The 26,817-nt window shown below is 40.1% G+C and overlaps 1 protein-coding gene and 1 long non-coding RNA gene across 2 annotated transcripts in view; one reads left to right on the plus strand and one right to left on the minus strand.

The window, feature by feature from the left end:
* Nucleotides 1–16,578, minus strand: part of TLL1 (tolloid like 1) — a 131,177-nt gene extending 114,599 nt beyond the window's left edge. The window contains exon 1 of the mRNA XM_027636157.1: nucleotides 16,192–16,578. Coding sequence (XP_027491958.1) covers nucleotides 16,192–16,348 — 157 coding nt within the window. The 5' untranslated portion in view covers nucleotides 16,349–16,578. The remainder of the gene's footprint in view (nucleotides 1–16,191) is intronic.
* A 1,451-nt stretch (nucleotides 16,579–18,029) lies between these two features.
* LOC113943913 lies at nucleotides 18,030–26,551 on the plus strand. The gene is made up of 3 exons (XR_003526501.1): nucleotides 18,030–18,100; nucleotides 22,761–22,955; nucleotides 26,400–26,551. It is a non-coding gene; the product is annotated as an uncharacterized LOC113943913 (long non-coding RNA).
* The last annotated feature ends 266 nt before the right edge of the window (nucleotides 26,552–26,817 follow it).

Raw genomic sequence — 26,817 nt, forward strand, 5'->3', positions numbered from 1 at the left:
TGAATACAGATATTAAACAGCTAAATAATATAACGATGTGCAATACTGGTAAAACATAATGGGCCAGACTGGTTGAAAGCTAAACATGCAATATTAGACCCAAATCCTGCTCTAAAAGTTAGGATGAAAATAATGTAGATAGTTGAGACAAATTTTGTCCTGTTTGTTCATACAATAGCAGAATTTGCTAGCTTATGTTTTTCTTCTAGAAAGAACATCCTCATTTAAATGCAGGAATTCATTTAAACCACAAAAGGTGAAAATAGTTCCTCTTACATAAAAATAAAAATACAGTGAATTAAAAGAAATTAAACAGAGTCAAAAGAACTTGGACACATGTATTTACACTGCCTTCTTCACCTTTAACGTTCTCTCTCCTTGGACCTCAAAAAAACTCCTCTTATTAAGAAGGTGCTTTTTCCCCCCCCCATTTATCATGTGGAACTACATGACACCTTTTTAAAATACCCAGAGATTCTTAACTACGGACACTGAAATACAGTCACGTTAACAATACAAATCTACATTTCTCCACTACGTTAGTTAAAATTTTACATTTGCGCCATGTGCAAAAAGGATGATGAACTGGCATCTTACCAGTGTCCCTCTGAAAACTGGACAGACATAGAAGTTTCTCCTCCTTCCCCTGAATTAGGAGGAAATAGGAAAAGGACACCTGGGAGAGAGTCCTTAGGGGGAACAGAAAGGATAAAGCTGTATTGCTGCGCAGGGAGCGGAAGCAGTGGGAATGAATGAGATCTCCCAACTTTCAGCTTTCAAAATCAGAACCTTAATACCAAAAAACTGCCATAAAAATGGCAGTCTCTGCTTTCCTCCCATAGTCAACTCTCAGGAAAGGCCATCCACTCTGCCTCCACGAGTACCAAGCCTCAAAATGCACTGATATCAATGTTGAGAGCACTGATTGTCAGCCAGGGGCAGTTTCTGTCAGAAAGCACTTAGCTACCTTTACAGAGGAGATTGAGACAGACCAAAGGACGAGTTGACACGATGAGTATAATCCAGCAGTTCTACCCCCCTGAAAAAAACCCAATGACCTCAACATCAAGCCTGTATGACATGATTGCATCCACACAGGTGAAAAAAAGGCTGACAGCTCTCTCAGTGGGAGAAGCACTGTTTGACATCACCCTCTCTGATGGTACATCATGAAAGTCATACCAATTAAGTTGACATTAAAATTCAGAAAAGCCTGAACAAGGAATACAGAGTAAGACAGTGAGAACACACAATGAGACAAACAACAGGGGGGAAGGGGGGGCAGACAAACAAACAAAAAACAACCAAAAAAACAAAGCAAACCAAACAAACCACAACCTGATCAATACTTTCTTGTTGAAATACATCAGTGGCATTAAGTATTTGCTGTACTTTTTTCCATACATGCCCAAAATTTCCAGCTGGACTGCTGCTTGACACCTTTGAAAGATGACACATATAGAATGCTAACTATGGTAAGCATTTCCCATCCCCAGAGAATTAAGAATATTTTTCCACTTAGATGCAAAACAAGCCAAAAAATTATTAAGCACTGTCCCAATATCTCTTCTATTATAGAGAAAGGCTATTGGGAAACGGGGTACATTTTGCCAAGTTTCTTTCAATTCACATGTGAGTTTCTTACTTGCCAAATGTAGTTAAAATACAAACTATAGAAACCGACAGTAACAACTGAACCAAAGGTTTGGTGCTGCGGTTTTAATTAAAAACAGAGTTAAGACAAGATACTGAAAGTTTTGGGGCTTAATAGGTATGTTAAAGAAAATGTACAAAATATCACAAATAAAAAAAAAAGAAAAGAATTATTTTTAAAATCCTCTGCATATATTGAAGATGACAGACGCATCATCTACTGCACTTAATAGGATGTCTGAAACTTACGTTTTATTCTATATACAAAAATCTTTATTACCTTATTTTTATACTTTACAGTAAAACTCTGTGTTATAACTTTGGTGCTCACACTAGTTGATTTGTTAAAACTATGGGAAAAAAAGATCAGAAAATTAGTTATTAAATTGAATGCTTATCTAAAAGTATCTTATTTTAAGCATGTCTTTGGCACTTTTGGCAAGGCATGCTAGACTGTTTTCATTGTAGTAAAATTGTTTACCAAATACAAAAATCCTAACATACTTGCAGTTCTTTAACATCCCTTCATTCTCATGGAAGCTTACATTAACAAACGTCAATGCATCTGTTGCTCTCTATGACAAAAAGAATTTCTGACAATGTACAACAGGACACCTGAAGCATTACACTATTCATGGGAAGGTTGGGTTTTCTAAAATTCGCTCCCCCAGCCCCAAGAAACCGCAGCAAGTACCCTCCAGACTCAGGGGGGGAGCTGCAAGGATTTATTCCCGAGCACAGTGTGGCGTGAAGCCAAAGGAGTAATTTAGCAGAGTTTTTGGCCTAGCAGGAAAGTGTTCCATTTCTTCTGCCATTCATTGAGACCCACGAGGAAACTGAGACAGGAAGTCAGGCTTCCAGATAATAGGAACTTTCCTAATTATGTCCTTTGGCTCGTAGCACAGAACAGTTCCTCTGTGTTCACCCTTGCTACAACATCTTCTTTCTCTATAACTTCCCACTGCAAAGGGGTAACAACAACAAAAGCTTTTTAAATTAATTTTCCTTTGCATCCAATTCAAAGGGCCCAGTTAAACTGCATGGATTATCTGTACTGTGTATGAACAGCAACTACTTGCTTGTTTTAAAATAGATGATTATGCTTGAAAATCAGTCTAGCGTAACACCACTTCAGAAAGATTCTTCCATTACAATGCCTGTATACATATATATTTTAAAACATTACAAAACACTAAAAAACATATTACACCCTAACTAGCTGGTTATCTCTTGCCTCCACTGTAATGGACTGTCAAAAAATACACCTCCTATAAGTCTCAGTAAATGACCCTAAATATAATTGTTCTTCAGGTTCAAATTCTGACCTCAATAAAGTGAATGTCACCACGCTATTCCTCTCATTAGAAGTAACAAGAGATCCTGATGGGAACTGCAGTCTGAGTGAAGAATTCACCCTTATAAGTTGCTGGATATAAACATAAACATTTAGCATTAATACATAAATATGTCAGGACACACAAGTCAGATAAAAAAATGAAGACACTACTTTATCATAAAGGGAAAAACACCTAAACAAAACACCTTCGTTGGCTGCTGTGGGTCCCTGCCCTGAGCACAGCTCCCTGCTGTACAGTCCACACCATGGCCCACCTAACACAATCCAGTGTCTGTATCACATCATTAATTCAGATTCTTCCTCATCCCACCTATGGGATCTCCTGTATATCCCATGGCAAGATATGAGGCAATGCTATTTTAGCTATGATATTCCAAAGAGATGAAACTCAAAGTTTGCAAGGAAGATAACTATCTTTTCTTAGACCAATCTGACAGAAAGAAGAAGTGTAACAAACTTCCTGACACACCATCTTTATAAGCCATGGCATTTTACCATGTGGAAGTGCCACAGAACAATCCACAGCAGAGTGCAAAAGCAAAACCAAAAGGTCTGTGTGAAAATAATTCATCCATGTTTAACTGAATGAAAGGTTGGAACAAAATAACACTAGGAATTTTGATATGTGTATCATTATTTTAATTAAAACTCACTACCCTAGAAGCAGCTAAATAATAGTTTGATCTGTAGAAGAAACACACTCACAGAAGTTTCTGCTGGAAATCATCTATCTATAGCTCCAGAGAGCTCAGCACGGGATAATTCACCTTTCATTTGTATCTCAGTTTTGCCTTATTACCTGGCTTCCCTTGGCAAATAACCCATGCAGCACTTTGTGATGTTGAATAATTCTCTATGACTTCCCTAAGCACCTATCCAACCTTAAACACAGATACCTGAGACTCTTCAGGCAACAAACAGGAAGGAAAACTAAATCCAGAATTGATTATGAAGATGGTAGGAGGGAAAGATGCAGTGTCTGTTTGGCTGTGACCTGTGGGGCAAGTACTCCCTGTAGCTCCATCAGTGCAGGAACAGGTCTTGAATGTGCTCCTTTCCAATGGACAGCCAGCTGTAGAAAGGGTTTATTTTGATACCAGAACACCATAAAACTAAAAGGAATCACAACTGAGTGGCATGTAAGAATGAGGTTTTTCTTTTTTTTTTTTAGCACTTGCAAGTGGATCCAAAATCTTGTCTAGGTCTTCACTGAGTTTGATGACACATCATCTGCTTGTTGGAAGGAGAAGAGAATTTCTCCACTGATAAAACCTTGGATATTTTAGGTCAATGAAGGCAAGTCAGATTATGTAAGTAGAAACCAAGGGCCAAATAATATTTCTTCTTCTATAAGATTATGTATTTAGAACCTAGTATTACTATTTATGTTCATTTTTACCTTACAGCTGTTATTTAGTCTGAGCTTGTTCATAATTAGGAAAAACAAAAAAAATGTTTTGAAGGACTTAAATATAAAGGTAAGTAATTCAGGAAACCTTTGATTTCCTATACAAACTTGGACCTAGAATAACTAGATCAATGAATCAGCAAAAAAAAAATTATGTGATAAAATGTTATATCACACACCAAATAAACCTAAGACACATTGTTAAAAATCTCAAAAAGTAGCCAAGAAAGATCAATTTTTTCCAAGTTGAAAAAGATTGTTTTAACTTTACCTGGCTCTACGCATTGTTGATTTAAATCACCATAGAGTAGCTTGCATTTCTCTCTTAACATTTTAGCTTTAGCCTCCTCAAGATCTGCATATCTCCAGAAACACATTACTGATCAAGGAGGCATCTCTGTATTTGGCTCTCTTCCATAATGCAAAAGGAAGCATATGTTATAAATTCTCTTTACTCCAATTTCACTTCTGTAGACACACTGTGATCCACGAGAACTACAATTCATATTTAATTCAGCTTCTTCCAGATTAAATGTATTATGAATGAAAACATCCAAAAGACTTGAACTAGGTTTCTGTATTTTCACCTGTACTTCACGTGTGAAAAGGGTTTCATCCTCAAGAATGCAGATAAAAGACTGAAAAAAACAGGAAACCCCTCTCCTACACACTCTGCTCTCTACCACTTCTTCAATGTAGTGATCAAAGGATCTAAAAACTGTAAAAAGGGAATCATTTCATGACAGGCAGAGATCTTTCTTCTTCCTTCCTTTAACAAGCAACTCCAGAAAACTATGTACCTAAAGCGAAGACCTTTCTTCAAAGAATCCTCAGTCAAATCTAGACTAATTTATCACCTACAGTTCTAACTTTGGCTATGATTTAAGTTCAACACACAGAAGAAACAACATCAGAAAGAAAACATTTGGTAAGGTTACTTAGTTCTATACAGCAATCAAAAGTTTTTGCAATCCATCCAAACTATACAGAGCTTTGGAAAAAAAAAAATACACTTTCTGCTCTCTTCTTATTTTGCCATGCAACTAATTCTTCAATTTATTAAATAAGTGGGGATATTAGTACACCTGTTCCTCCTAGTTTTCCAAGATTTCTTTAGCTTCTATCAGCCCCTGGGTTAGGAAACGTTTTAATTTTGAGATACTGTAAATTACTGAAGAGACTTTCAGGGCTTGTCAAACTTCAGCTAATGGTATATGATTTTGTTGATATTATTACAACCTACATTGACACTAGTTTCACATGCATGCTGTACTTTGTAACAAGTGGCTTATTATCTTTGACTTTACATTTCTTGAAATTATACAGATAAGGAACTGTATACCATCATGTTCATCAGCATCTTCTGCCATTTAGCAGACTGAACAATTAATAAAGTATTCAGCTATAACAAGAAGAAACCCATCTCTGAAGTCTGAGAAATTACTGCAGTAATCAAAATTCAGTCTTATCCTGAGGCTTCTTGTAAGCGGGAAAAAAAAAAAGAAAATCAGATGCCCTTCAAGCTGCTGGATTTTTTTCACACCCCAGTCCAGCAAGAAAAAACCTGTAATCACAAGGTCACTGAATGTAAGATTTCATGATACTCTTGTGTTAGTGATGACAACTGCAGAAACTGGGGCAAAAATCCAACTGCCTTCATTGATGTGCCTGCAATCATGAGCAGGCACGTGCATGTGAGCACATGAATACAAGTAAGCCATAGCCAAGTACACAGAAGAAAATCAGTCAGCTCTGCACTTCATTACTTATTCACCTATAAATATTATCTCCAAAATAGCTGGAAACATTCCCACTGAGTTCAATGCCCTCTAGATCAGGTTTACACACAAATGAACTTGGCACTCATGAGTGGAGAAAAAAATAGAAAAAAAGGCACCCACACAACCTGTACATGCAGCTCTAAAGATCCTATATAGATACTTCTATAGGCACCAATGATAGTTCCTTAGGTAGTTAGGTGAGTATGTGCATACATGTGTTTTACAGATAAACACGTGTACAAGTGCTCCACTAGACCCATAATGACAATCTATAAACCTAGGTAAATGCAGTTTTCTTCTCGTATGCTTGCATAAATTAATTTTCATCAAGTATAGTTGGTCAATGTGTTTACAGTCATACTGAGCTTCAAAATTCATTCACTTCCCAATATAGCTAAATTGCATTTGTCTTTTAGGCATGCTACAAGACATGAGTTTTTGAAATAATATTTAGGGAAGGCTGAGGAACAAAGGAACTGCAACATTGGATCATATCCAAGGTCCTGTCTCTGACAGCAGTCACCACCAGCTGCTTCACAGAAAGAAACAAGAATTTGCAGTAGGTAGACAAAGATAATATTGCCACACATTGGGGTTCATCCATGCTTCCAGCTACTAAATACTGCCTTGAACTCTGAAGCCTTAGGTATATATGCACTTGAAAATGTTATCATTACTAAACATCAGGGATATCTGGAGCTCTGATATCTATGTAAATGTCATATCATATATCCAAATACTGACTCAGCAGAATCCTTTAGTAGATTCCAATCTAAAAAAAACTGTATAAGATCCCCACATATCTCCTGGTCTCTGTTCTGAATTTTCCACTTCAGAATTTAACAGACTATTAGAAGGAGGAAAAAAAAAAAACTTCTATTTTATTTTCTTGTATAATTTCTTAAATTGTTCATGTTTAAGTTCCTTCTCTTTCATTTTCGCTTTTCTAATTTGAACATCTTTTTACTCTGTTTTCATTAAACAGTTTTTCAGTAACGTAAACTTTGGGGAATAATGAACCTGATTCCTTAGTGATTTACAGGCTCAATTATCTTTTTTATTTTTTGTCTGAGGGTTTATTGTGGGTTTGTGGAATTTTCTTTAATAATTTCTTTTTCAGGCACAAAAGATTAATCTACATAAGTTTTCAGAACATAATGCTATTATGGCATATCAGTAACAACAGAATAAGGATTCCACAATTCAGTCCTGAATCAATAGTCTTGAACAGCTGCATAGTTAGAGAAAGACTGAGCAGTTTATATGATGACATAAGGATGGGCTAATAGACAGATCAAAGATCCTGATATTAAAATGAAGATCATAAAAAGATGGGTAACATGCCTTCAACATGGCACGGGTAATTTTTCATGGAAAAACACTCTTCATTAGAAAAGGGCTAAGCAGATTGCCTGAACATAAAATACCCAATTTATCAATTTGCCTATATGTTTATACAAGGGCTTAAGTAGAGAATTCTAAATATAGAAACAGTTGTGAAGTAGGGCAGCATAACCTACCTGCAAATAAAGCTGAAGTTAGAGTACAGTTGTAAGAGTAATGTTGAGTAAGGGGAAAAAAAGCAAGTACAAGTAAAAATGAAGATATATGCAAATTTGTTATAAATATAAGGACATTTTACCAGATGGAGAAATTGGGCAGTTCATCATCATGTTCTCACACCCGCAAAGTTGTTCTAAAACTACTCCTCATGAAAGCAAATATAAATGGCTGTTCAAGTAAACTGTTTAAATAAATCTTGATATTATATAAGAACCATCTGAAATTATTTTCTTTGCTTATCTGAGTACATTATCTGGAAATATAAGAAGCTCTGTGTTTTGGTTACTATTTCTACGATTACTGTGCTCTAACCAAAATTCTTTATACTCTATCGGGAAAGTGGAAAAGTGCTGAAGGTCTTTAGTGATACAATGTCCATGAGAGCAAGAGTGTACCTAACTAGTACTTATTAAAACAACAGACATCAATAAAATTGATTCATTTGTGTTTAAATTCCTAGTAACAATTAAATTTGTTACTAGGAATATATTTAACTGCTGCTACCAGCATGATAATAATGTAACCCATTTGCACAGCTATTTAGATACAACCCTCCCAGCTGATGTCCATGCCCCCTCAGTTCTTACAAGAGCTAATATTTAAACTCCGCCATACAGTTTACAAATATCCAAGGATCACAGTGTGATTGGAGAGGTCCTGACACCTTTCAAATGCAGTGATGTATGTCTGTCACTCAATTTCTGTAGGAAAAGAAATGAAATTCACAAGAACAGCAAGATAGATAACTTCTACATTCAGATTTAAATGCACTGAAAATGAATTTTAAAATAAACATCTCTCCTTTGCATTTTTATGTCCTGATTTTGCCGAGTGTTCCCTGATCAGATTTCACTTATAACCATCAAAATGAATAAAAAAATTTAAAATTAATTCTCAGTCAGTTATTGATAGACTTTTTACCATTGAAGTATATATAGCAAAGAAGCTGGTTTAACACACAGTGCATACCCTATTAGGCATCATATTTCATACACCTCAGGAAAATAATCAGGAGTTATTTTAGAACAATATTGATTTTTTGGTATTTTGGTCTTGAAAATCTCGGGTTTACCATCGAAGGGGAAAACCACAAACCTACATTTTGGAGCATTATTGCTTTGTAAGAGCTATCTGATTGTGCTCAAATATTCTCAAACACTTGATGCTCACTTATAGCCACTCATCATTTGCAATTGCAGACCATTACTCAGGCAAAAACTCTCAATAAACATCATGAGAATATCTGTATGAGCAGGAACTGCCTCCATAACAGTCTGCAAGAGCAGTCACTCACATGGGTCTCACACCGACACTCTACATATGTCCACAGCACAGCCTCCACCTTCACACTCCCCAGCTCAACCTGTTCTGGTGCATTACTATTTATACAAGCTTTACACTTCAAGTACTTAGAGTACTCTTATTTTTGTTGATCAGCAAGGACAGTCTTCAGATCTTGATATTTAGGTACATGAGTCCAGAGAAAGAAGGTTCGTGTATGTATTCTGTATAAACATTTGTAGGTGGATATTTCAGGGTTGGACATGCAATGTTTAACAGATCGCTGCAGCCCACTGAGCACTCCAAGCATGAGGCCTCTGAGAACATGCTGGTCACACACTGCCCACCCATCCTGCTTCTCCTCATCAATTCCAGCTATGGGCAAAGGTGCCCAGTTTCTGTCCTACAGAACTCTCAAAGCACTAGAGGACAATCTTCCAGAAAATCTATGATGAGCCAGAAGTTATATTTGGAAGGAATAAATGATAATTTTAAGCAAGAGAAGAATATGTCAAGGGAAAAAAAAAAAAAACAGAGAAGGCTAGATGACTGGTCAGGCAGCACAGGAAAAAGCCAAAAAGCAAGTATAAAGTGAATTTGGTGGAGGAAAGGAATCCAGAGGCAAAGGAACTTGCCATGGGAACAATGAAAGAAATTACAGGAAAAGAAGCAGAAGAAGAGCAGCAGGCACAAAGAATGACTGTGCATTAGAATACATCAACAGATTGGCCATTAGGTCTTTCTTAGCCAATAAAAATAGCCTGACAAGATAGAACTAAAAATATCCAAAGGTTTCTCTAGTCACATTTTCAGTTGCTATTACTCTGAAGGGATGGAGTAGGGAGGTGGACAGAGGTTGTTTGTGGTTAAGAATAGGGGGAATGGACTACATCCAATCATGACTGAAACAAGTAGATTAGAAAGCTCCTTAAGAGGCTGAGAAAAGTCTGAAAAACACTATGAAATGCTGTTCATCCAACAGAGTTGTGAAAACCCAAAGCTTAGTTTTGCTCTGGAATACTCTCAGAATATATTTTTCCTTCAGATATGTATTTTTAAAAAAATTATATACCATAATATTTTTCATTAGTCTAAAGCCAGATCATAAAAAACTATTTCAGTTTAAGCATAAATACATCTTGTCTAAACAAAGACTAGAGATTTCTCCCCTTTTTTAGTTTATTCACCATTATCAAATTTAGAGTACTATAATGCATCCAGGGAGGAAAAAAAAAAAATCTTTTCCTCCACAAGGTCCCCTGTGCTTGTGAAAAGCAGAAGTTGACTCTTCAGTTTTACAGCTTTTCCATTTCACAGACATTCCGTCATTACCATGCACCACAGACATGACTTTCTCTCCAAAAAGAAGTGAATGAAATTGTGTCATAAGCCTATCAACCCTGTTGTTCAGAGAGGCAATAAGAATGACATAAGGCAGACGTCCAGGTATGGTGAATGTTTCTGAGTTTGCCTGGGGGACCTGATTCCAAGCTCAATTAGATTTGTCAATTAGATTTGGTTTGCAGTGATGTAATACTGCTCTTTGCAGGTCACTCATTTGACACTTTGGAAATATATTCAGACACAGATCCCTACGGAAAGCGGCCTGGACATGAAATTGAGCCTTTGGTGTGGGAGGATACCCACAAAATTAGAATATAAAATATATTAATTTAATGTAGTTTTCCCAGAGTTTCATATTGAATTAATCTTTTCAATGAAGCTGAGGAGAAAAAGAACTTTTATCTTCCCACAAATCTCTTTCAAAGTTATTGAGATACCACATTAAAGGACATCACAGATAAAGCAATGGTGGAGAATTCTGGAAACAAATACTTAAAAGGTAATTTTTTCATAGTTTGATTTACCCTATAAGATTATTCATAACAGGATGGAAACCAGTTGGGATAGACTATTCAGAAAAGCTTGTTTCTGTTTCAGCTGCCTACACTATGTGTTTACTACATGAACAGTCACAGTTCTGTCAATCTGGCAAGTGATATTAGCAGCATAACCTCTATATTAGTGCAAAATGCTCAATATATCTTTAAGAATCTATTTCATGACTGAACTAAAAAGATACAAGATCTCAATTATCTAAATCATGCAACAGATTCAAAACATATAATCAAAGGCTTTAAGAATTTTCTTATTATCAGACTGCACAATTAGCATGCTTACAACTGAACACACGCCTCAGAACCCAAGAAGGAAACTAAAAAAAAAACCCCACAATGTAGCAGTATAGAAGGCTGCTGCTACAATATCAGTAAACAATAGTTAAGATTGCAGATTACACTGCATAATTATACTTAATATTTACCATCAATTTTTCATGTTCAGCTACTTCGCAAATAAAATACATTACTAGGCTTCACACTTCAGTGATGTGGGAAACACTAATATCATTCTATGGACAATCTAAACTTTTTTATTATTATTATTTATAAAGTTGCAAAGTAACCAAATGAGTTCCTTAGATTTCATAGGAGGGAGAAATTAACACAATGAGGACTGTCTGTCTTAATTTTCTCTAATTCTCAAGCAGGCAGACATACACACAGAATTTGTTCTTGGTCAAATAACTGCATGTTACCAAATTTAAATTTATGAAGCTTTAAATTTAATTGCTTGTCTTCAATACTCTTTTTCTGACATTTTTATCTAGCTTCACTGGGAAAAAAAACCCTAAAAGCAACTCATGCATCATTTGAACGGAAAAAAGTCTCAATTAACTGTTTGGGGGGGGGGGGGGGGGGGGGGGAAGGAAGGAAAGTCATCCAGACTAACTAAATGAAAATTTTCAGTGAAGTTTTCCCTGAAAGCATCTTCCCCAGACAGAATTTCTGGTGCAAAAAAAAAAACACAAGGCTTACAAAAGCAAAAAATAATAGCCCAAGGAATTGAAATTCAAGTCTATTCCCTAAATCTTTTGTTTTAGGAAGTGGAATACCTCATAGAAGAAATGCCAGAAGAGACTTACCTGAGGACAGCCAGCTGTCCAGAGGCTGAAACAGACCTCAGTGATGTGGCCATGCAACAAAGCTAAGACTTGTTGCCTAATCTCGCACAGTTCACAGTATTTTAATTGCAAGATCACACCAGAGTACACTCTCTCTTTTTTGTTTGCTTGTTTTGTTTTAGGAAAACAAAGTTGTTGTGAAAACAAAACAAACAAAATATACAAAAACTCAAACAAATAAACAGCCTTCAAAAAACCTTGAATATCAACTAAATGCAGGGTATGAACAAGAGGAAATTCTCTTCCTACCCATCTCACTCTGTCTCTCTCAACAGATATCCTGAATACATCAAAAACCATGGCAAGAATGGAAGAAAAGGAAAAACTTCAGGAATCTGCAGACAGATGTAGGTGCATGCTGCAAACTGAAAAGTTTCACAGTGCCCATTGAAATCTAACTCAGCATCTTATTCTTTGGAGCAGTATCTGATTTATACAACTGCTGATCTATGTCCTTAGGTTCCTTAGAGTATTCTAGCATTCCCAGTTTCACATCTTCTGGCAAATTAGATCTTGAAGATGAACTAAGAATGACTTACACTTGAACTTCAAATGGTAAACACCAAGGGCAATATCCTGCAGAGAGACACAAGGAAATATCCGAGACATCAGAAGCACAGAAACTGTGTTACATCACATCCCGCTGTTACAGCATGCCAGGATACTTTTTATAAGGAGATGTAGCGTGACCCAAAATTCACACATAGGTTAAAGGTCTACAGACAAATACACGGGAAACCACACAGTTCATCAAGTTCTTCCACACAATGTCAACAGTTTCCTTCCAACACTCTTCTCCTCAACACTATCCCAGCACTTCTCTAGCCTCTTCTTTTCCCCAAAGTCCTTACTCCAGGGATCTCGATGTGCACTGCCGAGACTGCACTTTGGGGTTGTTGCATAAAATAGCTGCTGTTTTAGATACAAATGGAAACATCAGTTCCAGAAACAATTCCTAATCCTACTGGGCATCTGACAGACATCTTCTATCTCTGGATTTTTCACAAAGCTGGAAATATTGTAAGAAAACTAACTTTTCAGCTTCTATAGCATCCTGCACTGTGCTCCTTCTGGGAATTTTAAGTTGAAGGAAGAGTGTGAGTCTAGGCACATTCACTAAAATGATCCCTTCCTTATAAAAATGTTAAAATACACACATAGTACCCATAAAGGATATCACAGAATATCCATAAATAACAACTCAGAGGCTGTCACATTCTGTTTCTGGTAAATTTCTCCATCACTTTCACAAAACAGGAAAAGAGACCTACCAAAAGAACACTTACTCAACAGAGTTAGGACTCTATCTATAAAGAGCTATAGAATTATAATGTTATCCAACTATAGATCTGATGCCTCATAGGCAGTGCTTTCTGTCACAAGATTACAAATGTTTTCTCATGCAGCTTATGGAATAAAAATTAAGCCACAAACACTACTCACTGGAGAAAAATTGAATGCAAATAACTTCAAAAATACAGGTGAATCCATCTCACATCAGTATATTTGGGAGTAGGTCAAATTAGTCTAGCATGTCTGCAAAATCTCCATGTGTATCACTGGAGTTTTTGAAGTACGTAAGTAGGTAAAACCATGAATGACCTTAGGCCTTCCCCATTTTGCTAAGTTGCATGAATTCACTTCTATCTGGGACCTAACTGTTACCAGCCTGAACAGTTAAAAAAAAAAAGAGCACTTGTACAGCCTCAACTGAAAGCCCTCAAGATGCAAGATGCAGTAAAAGCAGGTGTTAATTATATCTAAGATACAAAGCTTGCATCCCCTGAACACAATCTCAGCAAGGATTATCTTATTTTATCCTGTTATCTCGCAGATAAAGTGACCACACAAATTTGAGTGTGAATAACTCACACCCTGAGTGTAAAGCCTGGCTTTGTCCTTCTTTAGGGCTTCACTGTGGAAACCATCCTAATGGCAGATATCAGTAAGTTTACTCATGGAAGTCCAAAATCCACCCCAGACGATAAGACCTAACCTAGGGAGAACACACATTTGGGCTATGCTGCTAAAAGAGGCTGAGCACCCTCTATTCCCATCATCTTTGATCAGGTATCAGTACTTTACAGCCTAAGATTAATGGAGCCTTTAGGGAAGGTTTTGCAGGAAAATTACACTGGGAAATACTGGTGGAGGATCAGTTTCACTGATATATGGAACTTTCAATTTTTTATTAAAAATGATGAGTACATGGTATAAACCAAGTGTGCAGCAGTGATGTGCATTTTCATTTCTGAAGAACTACCATACACAAACAAACTGAATAGAAAACCTCAAAGTGATTGTTTTTAAGACTAACAAGAACTACACACAGCTAACTCCCCACGCACCTACCTGTCTTTCATCCCTGTAGTGGTATCTAAGCATCATATACTTGTGAAGAAGCAACGGCAGCAGGAACTTCCATGAAATATTTCAGTGGGCAAAATTTTCCAAACCAATGCTTCTCCAATCAAAACAAAACAATGGCAGAAAACTGGCAATGCTGACCAAATTGCAGTCTTCTACTGCTGTCTTTTTCCCATGCATAACCTCAAAACACTTAGTATCATGAATTATAATTGCTAATTATTCCCACTATGAAACAAGTACTAAGAAATAGCACAGCAAACAGAGTGAATACACATTTCTTGCTTGATTCATATGAATTTCCTTAAATAATTACAGACCAGAAGAAAAGAGTCAAGTTAACTATGACCAGTTACTTATATTTTTTGTAGCATGTGCTAATTGAGAAAAAAATAATGTTTTGTTTGCAGTTGCTTCTCTTCTTTTTGAACTTGAACATTCCTCAGTTGTAAGCAAGGAAGACCTAACAATTCACACTTAGGAACAAAGTATTTTTGTGATTAGAAAAACACAGTGTCTGCATATTTGGCATATATGTACACCACATTCTCTTCAATAAATTAAAGAAAACCACACAGACATAGCGAATACAACCTTTGGCTGAACTAGTTTTCAGAATACAAAATAACTAATTAAGGCAAAGGAGGCTGCTAGAAAACTTGAGCGCTTGTTTAACAATAGAGAATCACCGAGATACACATGTCTACTGAAATACCAGTGAACCCGGTTCCTGAGGTCAGTTCTTGTTACTGATAACTTAAACGGGTAAATAACTGTACCTGGCGTTAAGGAGGCTGCAGTCCTAAATCAGTAAAATAAACGTTCTAGAAAACCACTCAATTGCTCTGCAAAGTGAGAAGAGGCCGTAACTCAGCTCTTCCCTCACAGTTTAGGAGTGGTTGGGTCAGGCACAGAGCACGCAGGAGACACCGCAGCGGCCCCACCGCACACGCTATGAAACACCAAACCGCAGCACCTCCTAGTCGGGTTATAAGAGAAGGACGCGTGGGCTTGTACGGCTAAAACACCAGCAAACAGTTATCATCCCCCCCCGCATCCCCTACCGCTCGGGATCCTCACTTATCATATCCATATCCAGAGGGCGGCCAGCGCCTAGGGCCCGCCCCGGGTCCGCCCCAGCCCATACGAAGGGGTGCCCGGCTGGGGGGGGCGACAGGTTGAGATGGAAGAAGGCGAGAAGGAAACGGAGGCGGCGCCCACTCCCGCCGCGGGGACGGGCAGGGCCCCGAGAGAAGCCGCCAGCCTCAGGTGGAGCCCGACCCGGCAGCTCCGTGCTCCCGGCTGGTGCTGCGGGGCATGGTCCCGCCTCGAAACCTTTAAGACCCGCCGCAATGCTCTCTGCAACTTCCGCGGCTCCGGCGGCGGCGTTGCCCGAGGGCTCCGCGGCCGCTTCGACGCCTCCGGGCCCGCGGAGCGGTGGCGGACGGTCCTGCCCTGCCCTGCCCTGCCCTGCCCTGCCCTGCCCTGCCCTGCCCTGCCCTGCCCGCCGCCGCGCCCCTCTCCCACCCCAGCAGCAAGCGGTAGGGAAGTGGGAAGTCCCGGAAAAGCAGGTCTCAGGTACTTCCCCAGGTGAGGGAGCTGGACGTGGGGCTCCAGCTGCGCTCGCCGCAGCTGCCCTGGGAGGGAGCAGGTGAGACCGAGACTCCCCTCTCACGCACCCCCGCCGTAAATAAAGCCTAGACAAAGTCACCATCTGGGGAGGGGGCTGGGAGCTGCATTAGAGGTGGAAGTCACTTACCAGCTTTGCAAGGATCCTTATAATCTATCGCCTCGGCTTTATCCTCTTCAGTGAAATCGTAAGTGTAGTCATAATCAAGGCCAGAGCAGCAGGAAGGCTTCCCGCAGACAGTCCACCCGGCCAACCACAGTGCCATCCTCCAGCAAAGCATCTTCATCCTCCCTCGGGCGAAGAGGCGGTGGGCAGGGCGCGGGTGAACTAGGCGGCCAGTTCGGCTGCCCACGCCGGCTTGGGAAAGGAGGGTAAGGGATGGAGGAACCACAGGTTTTGTGGAGGGGTTGGGGTTTTTTTTTTCGTTCTCCACCTGGGGGCTCTTCCGAGAGACGGTGCCCTCTAGGTAGCCCCAGTCAGACGGGTGCGACACAGAGTGAGGAGCATGAGCGTCGCTGCCCCTCCTGCCCTCTCGTCAGGGAAAAGTCTCTGGGTGTGTGGGTGGGCGCAGGGGGTGGACTCAGGCTGGGAGATCCTGTCTGTCAGGGCGTCCCCTCGCCTCTGTCAAACCCCAGCCAAACTTCCCGCGGAGGAGGCGGCGGCGGCGGCTGCTACCCGCGTCCCGTTCCGCGCCCGGCCCGCGCCCTGCTGCGCGCCCGCCGCGCCGCCAACCCCGGTCCCGCTGATGCTACCAGAAGATGGATCCGGGCTGCACATCAGCAAACTACCACGGGGAAAGGGGAAAAGAAAAAGAAAGAAAGAGAAAAGGAAGGAAAGAAAAGGGAGCAGGCGGGGTGGGGGAGGGAGGGTGCACTACAGCAAACCGCGGAGCTCTGGTGATGGGAGGCAGCAGCTATGCTGGAGTGAGCAAAGTGTCAGAGCTTCGCCCCCCCTCTGCACAAACACTCTAAGCTCTGTCTCTGGTCTGTCCCCCCTCCTCCGTCCCCCTTTAACTTACGAAAACCTTACAGGCAACTAACACACAGTCGTCAGCATCCTGCTTACTTATTCATACAGTCAGGGTCAGGATCCGGGCTGCTTCTGATCTGCTCCCTTGATAGTGTGTCTTATGGAAACACGCGCATTCACTATACGCCTCTATCTCCATATAGCTTTCTCTCTAGATAAGTAGTGCACGGCATTTAAACAACAACAACAAAAGGATCGAGATCAGATAAAACAATGCACAGATCGACACCCGACAGCCAAAAAAGAGCGAGAGAATGGGTGTTGAGAGGAATTAACTACAATTTAGGAGACGGAAAAATAAATCAGTGTCTGTGTATTTCCCCCTCCCCCTCGTTCCTTAACCCCCACCCTTCAGCTCATGGGGCTAACACTGCAAAGCAGCCGCAGCAGAGGGGGAAAGAGAAAAGTTTAAGCGCCCACAGTTTGTTTAAAACAGAGGAAGGCAATATAAAAGGTCCATTGGTCTCCAGAAGTTCAGCCAAGCAACCGGGAACCGGTTCCAAAATGAAAGTAAGAATAAACAAACAAACAGAAAAAAACAATCAGTGCAAACAAAAAGTAAAATCGTAGCATGCAGCAGCAGCGCGGAGATCTTGCAGTCGCGTTTTCCTGCTCTCACGTGGATCTCCAGGAGAGTGGTGGAGGTTTATTTTCCAAGCGAAGTTTCCGCGGGAGCCTTCGCCCCGCTCCGCAGTGTCCTGCCTCGCCTCGCCCGGCCCAGCCGCGCTTCAGAGCCGAGGCGCCCCGAGCCGCCGCCGGCTGCGCGGGGCCGGGTTTTGTTTTAAAGCCCGAGAAGGGATAAGCGCGCAAAGCCTCATTTCAGCCGATCAACCTGGAGAGGGAGGGGGAGGAGGAGTGGAGATACGTGCTGCTCGAATAAAACAAGATCAAGCGGAGGGGGGGAAAAAATGTATATAGGTAGTTAGAGATCTCCCTGCCTGCCTCCTCCCCTCCCCCGAGAAGGGCAGCTCCGATCCTGCAGAAACGCCTGAAACTGTTTCAGACCAAGGTGAGACTTTTCCGTAGCAAACTCTACTCCTCCTCCTTTTACGAGTTTCCATGGAAAAGGGCGGGGGGGACGACGAGGGGTGGGTAGAGGGGAGTTTCTTCTGCTGCCATTTCGCCGGGGTGTCACATTTAACACGGACTTTTGAAAGGGCTGCCGCGGAGAAGTGATTGCGTCTTTCTCTCACTTCCGAGCCCGCACAGGCTCGCTCTCTTCACAGCACTTCCCGGTAACCTTCCCTCTGTGGCAGGGGTGGAAATCCGGAGATAGTCCCTTCTCCTGCCTGTGCCAAGAAGGCAGGCAGAGCCGGCGGCGCGCCCCTTGGCTCCGCGGGCGCGGACCGCCCCAGGTGCCGCGGGGGCGGGAGGGGCACGGCGAAAGCAGTTATGCAAACTCCGGGTAGGCACAGCCTGCTCTCGCAGCTATCCAGGGACTGGGCACAACTTTCTATGGCCGCTATCAAGATCTAGCTGCTCCCAAAAACTGGGGGCGTGGGGGAAGGCGTTAGGGGACTGGGGGGCGGGGGGGAAGGAGGCGTGGGGAGAGCAAGGCGCAAAGCCTCTTTTCACATGACAAGAAGTGTAGTTCCTGCCCGGAGACGGTGCATCTGCCCGTGCCGTTCTGCGAATGAAGGGTTAGTGTTGCTATAGATAGGCACTTTCGGCGGGTCATACCATTAAAACTGGAAAGGTCAGTTAAGGCAGAGCTAATAACAGTTTAATAATAGAGCATATTAAGGAGTCTGACACCAGGTAGCATCACTGTCTTTGAAACATCCATGTGTTGTGCTTCCTTGCATTTTTGGCATCCAAGTTGTGTTCATGTTACTCCTAACCTAGTCTTGTTGCTTCAAAGTTGAAAGCCAAGGAATGAGTAGCTGTCACTGAAAAGGTGCAGCCTTCACTAAGGAATCACTCTTCTCTGTCCCAGCAGTTCAGTTTGTTGGGTGTCATAAGGCCCACAAAAAGCACCATACACCAGATGACAGAAAAGCCCGAGAAACTTGTGGTCTGCTCGTTTCCCCTCTTCCTCAATGTACTTTCTGTGACCAGCTACCTCAGACACTTGGAACTGACTCCAAGGAAGTTATCAGAGATCCTTCCTTGTCAATTCGTCAGAGCAGTGTCAGAGCCGATGACTATATATTCTTGCATACTGTCACGGTTTAGTGGGCTGTGTTTTGGTAAAGAAACCAGTCTGATCCAATCTGAAATCTAGTTTCTGTTATTTTTTGATGTCCACAAAGGAGACAGTTTATCTTGCAGTGTTATAAATTAGATGCTCATTTGACATAGTGGATCTTCGTAACCCAGTTTTGTTATTTTACTTGGTATTGTTTCATACGTGCACACCTTTAAAAAGTTAATTTTCTTTCCTGTGCCTATGCACCCCTATCCCAAAAAGAAACAATCTCTGCCTAGCAAGCACGTTTGTCAATAGAGCCTTAGAAACACTGACTTTGCTGACTGCTTTACAGCCCTAGTAGAGGAATGTACAACATACAATCCTCAATATGCCGGTCTCCCAAGTGAGGAGATTATTATAGCCTCTCCAGCAGGAGATTAACTCTCCCAGCAAGGTAGGCACTGACGTCACTCCCAGCCTCAATCTGCCCCCGACCTCAGCATCATCAACACTGGCAGAGCAGCAGCAAGTGCTCACAGTCTTGAAGACAGCTGGCCATGCAGAGCCCTGACTAAGACAGGAAACAAATTCAGAAATGTTAGATGGGAGTCATGCAGAAATCTGGGCACATAAGTGCTGTAACAAATAAATGTTTGTATAGGTCAGGGTAAAAGCTGTTTTCTGCTTGTAATCCAGAGCAACTACACATTAGAATTACTGTTTAAAATAAGCATTGCAGCTCTGCAGAAACTATTCTACATTGCTTGGGTATTAATATTCCCATTAGTCACATTAGTAAAAAGCTTTCCTCATATTAAGAGAATTTTTTTCCTAGTAACCAAACTGTTTCACATTAAAAACCCCACCTTCTTCCCTAATTAACCTCTTAATTATTCAACCTATCTTCTTTCATGATGCAAAATTTTGAAACATTTTAAGTACAAAATATTTTTTTTTCTTATCACACATTCATGTCTGCCATTCCAAAAAGCTCACAACTCTGATAATCCATCTGACAACACAGTCAATCAAAAATCCATCCTACAGCCGTTTCCAAAGAAACGAACACATAGCCAGGAAGACAGAATGCTTAAGCTGGAAGGAAACCAACCAAAGGAACACAACAACAGCAACAACAAAGCTCCAAGCATTTTCCCTTTCCCTTTAAATTTCCTGATTTGTGGGTATATTACAGGGACACAGATAATGGTAAATGCATTTACATTAAAAGTGGTGGTGGTGTTTTTGGTTCTTTGTGTGTTTGGTTTTGGGTTTTTTATAATCCAGAAAGCAGGAGGCTTTCCAGCTCTTCCTACACATACACACAAAAAATACAGCCCCCCCCCCCCCACCAAAAAAACCCAAAAAACAAACAAAACCCCACCAAACAAAAAAACACCCAAACAAAATAAAAAACGTTTTTAAAAAAGGACAAGTACGTACAAAAGACAAACACAATCACAGAACTAAAAAAAAATACATCTGAAATATCATTGCTCACACCTCCTCCTCATTCTTTGGCTATCTGTCTCCTGCTTAGGCCTCCATCTAGTGTGGAGTTTTAGGTGGGTGGACACAATGGGCTTATTCACAAACATCAAGCTCAGCACATGCCTAAGGCTTTGAAGGCTGAAGACCATGGTGGGTCAGCTCCTTTGGACAAGGACTTGTGGGATTTTTCAGGAGGCTAAAACAGAAAAGTTCTGCGGGAGCTGGTTACCTTCGTGCTTTATCTCCTGATAACCACATTCTCTGTCTCTGAGGTACCTAGAGCACTTCTGAAACAGCTGAAGTTATGTTTAAGCATTTTCCCATTCTCCAAACAGTTATTCTGTAGGGAAATACTGAGGCTGAAAGCGCATTGTAGCAAATAAACTGTTTACAGTAACAAGCATACATATATGCAATCATAAAGGTATACTGAGTAAATTATATAAACTAAAATTAAGATTTTGAAGTTAAAAATCAAGCACTCATGATCTTAACAACAGTGAGCTCACCTGACAAACCTTATTTCTCCCTTTTCTCCCACATGTACTCATGTATTATGAAAGTTGTTCATTGCATGTTTGCATACAATTTTTTTCTACAGACCTTTCTGCTTAATTAACAAAAAGCTTTCACTGTTATGTTTTCTGCTTTATTTTTGAAAGTATGCCCCATGCTTTATTCATTACGCATTTATTCAGATCGTACTCTGAATACAGTTATTAATTTCCTCATGGGCCTTTTATGGAGCTTGTTGCTACAGTATTTATGGGCTTCAAAAATATTAACTATTTTAGTTTCATAATACACCCCTCAGATGAGGGGATATTTTGACAGGATATGAATATTACATTTGGAAAACAGTTATAGATTACCTAGTTTGATATCTTGTAGACCTGTCAGGACTTGGCACTGTAGAAAAGCTTATTTCTTCAAGGCCTGGTTCCCACTGCTTTCAGTTGCAGTAATATCACTCACTGACTATCTAACTACCTCTAATCAAACCCTGGAGTTTTCAGGCATCTGAAAATGAGAAGCAAATATTTAGCAAGAAGTGCAGTTTGAAAGCCTTGAACCAGCTTTATCAAGGAACGTGCTGGCAAAGGCAAGGACTAAGACACAAATTTTGGACTGTTTAGCTCTCTCGAGATTTGGACACTGCTTCTCTTCCCATAATTCTTTTTCTTTAATGCTTCCTTCAGTTTCTAGAATAAAGATGACCAGACTCCTGCCAGCAACAGCCTCATCTTTAACAATATTCACATAATTCATCCACTGTTTTGAATCTTCGGCTCCTCAACACAGTACCTGTTAACATGAATAGGTAGTACTGCATTTGGCCCAGCATTTAAAAAGACGTGTCTGTCTTCACCACTGGATTTCATGGTTATTACTGGCAGAAGAGGGAATCTTGGGATTCCTTCCAGACTCTGGGAGAGGGTGTTTTTTAAATAGCAAACTCCCATCTGCTTGCTTCCCATGTCCATGCTTTGCCTTATCTTGGCTTTTTGTTTCAAACCTGTCTTCATTCTGTCTTTAGTCTTGGCTGTTCATCCCACTTTTATTTTTCTTATCCAGTTAATGGTAGTGTTTGATTTGTATCCCAGTTCCAGCTGCCTTAATTGCACTTTTCTTTAATTTTGTTCTGGGACTTCTCACTCTCAGATTCATCTTCAGCTATGCAGGGTTCTTTTTGTTGTTGTTGTTTTGTTTTCATTCCCTTTATCTAGTTGATCTTTCTCTTATGTCTTCTCACCCAATATAACTTTTAGTTATGTTGACATCCACTTTCTGTGGATGTTTTTGTCTGTTCTTTACTGCAGGTGTGCACCACAAAGTTGGTCTTGCTCCTTGACCTTATTTCCCAGTTACAAAGTTGTCCTCGCTCCAGCCCTTACACTGATGTTCAGGCAATTTTTGCTTGTCTGCTATCCGCCATCCATCTCTTCACTTGGTTACTTCTCAGGTCTGGTTTCCTTATGCAAAAAATTTTGCTGTCCCAAAATATATCCACCATTCCCATTGCTGATTTCTCCTAATTCTTTCTTAGGAGCTTTGTGCTGACTTTACCATGCTGCAAGATCAGTCCTTCTTCCCCATCTATACAAGTGAGATGACCTTCCCCTCGTAATACTGCAGATACAACTGAGGTGGATTAAGCACCTGAAATCATTGCTTCTTCTCAATTAAGTTCCAAATCCAAGCAAGGCACAGCTCAAAATTATCATGTGATATATCATTGCAGGTGAGACAGGTAAGAGAGCTGCTAAAACTGCATGTATTCAAGGCTGACTGTGTTAAAGGTAAAAAAGGATATATCCCTTGACATAAGGACCAATACTCTCCTTCTTTCTATTCTGCTCAAGATTTAACTACATTTCCTACAAGCTGACCATACTGAAACCCATTCAAAAATACTGCTATGATTTTTAATTAGGATCAAACCCATCTATTTGCAAGTTTCATTCTCAAATACCTGGATAATTTAAGCTAACTTTCTAAAAAGAAGGCTGATGAAGAAGAATTTTAAAAATCAGCTTGTAGTAGATACTAGCATGGAAAATGTTATATCAAATTTTCACAATTAAGGAAAGATATATAAGCAACTTAAACAACATCCACCAGCAGACAGTGTTAAGGAATTTTGATATTAGATACCCAACCAGACTGTGTTTATAACATGATTTGTGTTATGCCCTTTCCATTTTTAATACTCTAAAAACTGCGGAAGAACAAAACTACATTGGTAACATGTACTGATGTTAAAACAAGTAATCAAGCAACAACAACAAAACCAATGGTGCACAACTTAAATTAGAAACTGTTCTGTGTTTGCTCAGCATCTCTGATCCTCATCAAGCAATAAATCAATTTGCAGTAGCCGTGGACAGCTATTTAAACACAGGGCCAGAAGAGCTTAATTGTTAAAGCAATGTTCAAAGCTAGAAGGTATAGGAGGATAGTGTAAGAGGTCATATTAAATATCCACTTATCTAAAAACTGCTGCATTCCAAATATTAGGAGGCAACCTGACCTTCTCTTAATTAAAAAACAAAGTCTATGAGCTTTGAGCTTAGCAGAGCTTAGCTTGCAGTTCTTCAGAGCATAGATAGAAGCTGCCACTTGAAAAACTGGCATCTAAATGTTTGCCAACTTGATTTTGTTTGGTTTACTTTTTTGTCTAACATGCAAAAAAAAACCAGCTGAAAACTGTTTGTTTTGGAGTTTGCAGTTTATTTTTACAAGTTGATAAAGCATTCAGGATTCAATCCTCAACTTTGTAAGAGGCTGCTCCTTGTCAAAGCTGACAGCAAACTTGTGTTTGACTTGCATCGGAACTGATCAGGGTCATCATTCTAGACATTGGTAGCTGGTGAACGTAGTTTCTTTGGCAATTATATGATAATATAAGTGTAATAAACTATAACAATGATATTACTATTCCTAGACCTGTTCTTCTGTGACCAAATGTTGCTGGTAGACTTCGAAGTGATGATTGTTATTAGATTGACTAGGTGTAGAGGGTTAATCTTACCCTCCAGTATTCAGCATACTGTCACATAGCTGGGAGTCAGTGGATGATTTTTGACAGAAAAAAGCCCCTAATGAGCCTGATCTTGAGTGACTGCTGAGCATTTTGATCTTCCATTCAGTTCTAGAAGATGGAGCAGCTCAGCACCTTGCCGAACAGGATTCATGGTTTTGAGCTATGTGCCGCTCACATGAAAAACCTCTGTTTTAGTTTATATGGTAATTTATCGCTTATCTCTGGCACTTACTATAGAAAACATGTAACAGTGAGAGTGGAGGTAAGGAATCAAAGCATATAGGGGAACCCTGCCATAATTGGGTTTCTGCATAGACACAATGTAGTCTTCTAACTCTGGATCACTGAAAATAAATAAGGCCTATCACCAGCAGCCAGGAGAAAGAATGGCAATTGTCTTACAGAAAGCAGTATGAAACTATGATACAAGACATGACAGAAATATTGTCCTGTAGTTATGAGTGTTGTTTTATTTGTGGTAATATTTACATAAGTTCTCTACACAGCACAGAACTTTTACCCTTTTCAACGCTGTCTAATATACATTTCATTAACATAGGTAGCTACAGATAGCATTATACCCACTGAATTTTATGGTGTAGCTATCAAAAAAAATTCCACCAAAAAAACAGAAAAAACCAAACCAAACCAAACAACAAAAAAAACCCCAAACAACCAAACCAAAACCAAAACCAACCAACCAAACAAAAAAACCCAAACCAAACCAAAATATAAATCACCACCTCATGTACCTAAGGTGTCTTATTTAGTACCTTTTTCTAATCTTCAGTGTTGTAAGATGTCTATGGCAAAACTAATTGCATCCATGTTATCCATCTCTCTTCAAAATTATTTGTACTGTGTTTGTTGTCAATTCTTCTTTACTACAATAGAACACTTTCCAGCAAAAGCTTCTTTTGAAAGAAGTCACTGATGTACCATGCAGCAATAATTAATAAGCTCTGTCTGGAGAATTCAGGGATTATATTGTATTTTAAAGGTGAATGCTCTTTCACTCACAAAGGTGATAGTTTTGTGGAGACACAAACAGTATTTGCTGTAAATAGTACATATTTTACAGTTATTACATATATATACATATGCTTTACAATTCGAGCTTAACTTACAGCCATTTCAATACAACATTCCTTCAGCAAAACTAGAGTACTAAGCAATTCATTTTTTACCCCCTCACCTCAAAGCTATATAATTTGCAATACTGGATGTGTCACAGACAGCTGACTAGAGGTAGTTATTGGTGATTGTGGGCACATATATGTGTACACACACATACTCATAATATAAAGGACCCAAACTAAAGTCTGAGAGCAAAGCACTCCAGGATCTGGAATCAGCATTTATATAAAATTTTCATCCTTCCAAGAAAAGGGTGAAAGAGGTCCCAGGCACCACTAACACATGCACAGTTCTGTGTTGCATTTAATACAGAGTCCAGTATCACTGCCCAAGCAGTATAGATTTTCTGAAGAGTCAGATTTGCTATACATTCTCCAGACTTCTACGTTTGGGTTTCCTGGTAGGAATGCCCTTGTCAGATTAGGCACTGGAGCTCTTACTTTATGAGTACAGGCTTAAAACATTGAACATATGAGCAGCTCAGAATCTTCAAGTGTGAAGCATAAGAATCAAGGTGTATGTTTGTACTTCTGTTTAGTGTTATGTAGAACTGCCACAACTGGTAAGATTTTTTTTTTAAGTATATGTGCTCACATGCATTTTGTTTGTTAAAGAATTGCATTTACCCTATAAAAAGTGCACTTAATTCCCAACATCTAAAAACCCCCCAGCTCCATCTACCATAGCCAAATTTGTGTTTGTGTGGATTCTCTTTTTCAGTGAGTGACATGAATAGCAGTTTGCAGGAGAGACATTGCAGATAAATGCAATAATACATATTATCAAAATCCTTTTACTAGAGAAATTTGTAATATAAACACTCAAATATTGCACAAAATGCTAGTAGTCGGAAATATTCCTGGTTTAAGACTAAACTATACTAAAGTGATAGATCATGACTTCTAAATGATTCAAAGTCTTCAGTTTGAAAGAAACTCCTCTACTACTATTTTTGCTACTTCCTAAACCTGTTTTCTTCTCTCTGTATGCTCATATGAATCACAGAATCACAGAATGTGCTGAGTTGGAAGGGACCAACAAGGATCATTGAGTCCAACTCCTGGCCCTGCCCAGGACCATCCCCAAGAGTCACACGATATGCCTGAGAGTATCATCCAAACACTTCTTGAAGTCTGTTAGGCTTGGTGCTGGGGAGCCCAACCACTCTCTGGGTGAAGAATATCCAGCCTAAACCTCCCCTGACACAACTTCTGGCCATTTCCTCGGATCCTGTTCCTCGTCACCACAGAGAAGAGATCAGTGTCTGCCCCTCTTCTTCCCCTCATGAGGAAGCTGTAGACTACAATGAAGTCTCCCCTCAGTCTCCTCTTGTCCAGGCTGAACAGACCAAGTGACCTCAGCCACACCTCATATGGCTTCCCCTCAAGGCCCTTCACCATCTTCATTGCCCTCCTTTGGATGC

This window comes from Corapipo altera, unplaced genomic scaffold (assembly GCF_003945725.1).
Source record: "Corapipo altera isolate COAL_440 unplaced genomic scaffold, ASM394572v1 22b, whole genome shotgun sequence".
NCBI lineage: Eukaryota > Metazoa > Chordata > Aves > Passeriformes > Pipridae > Corapipo > Corapipo altera.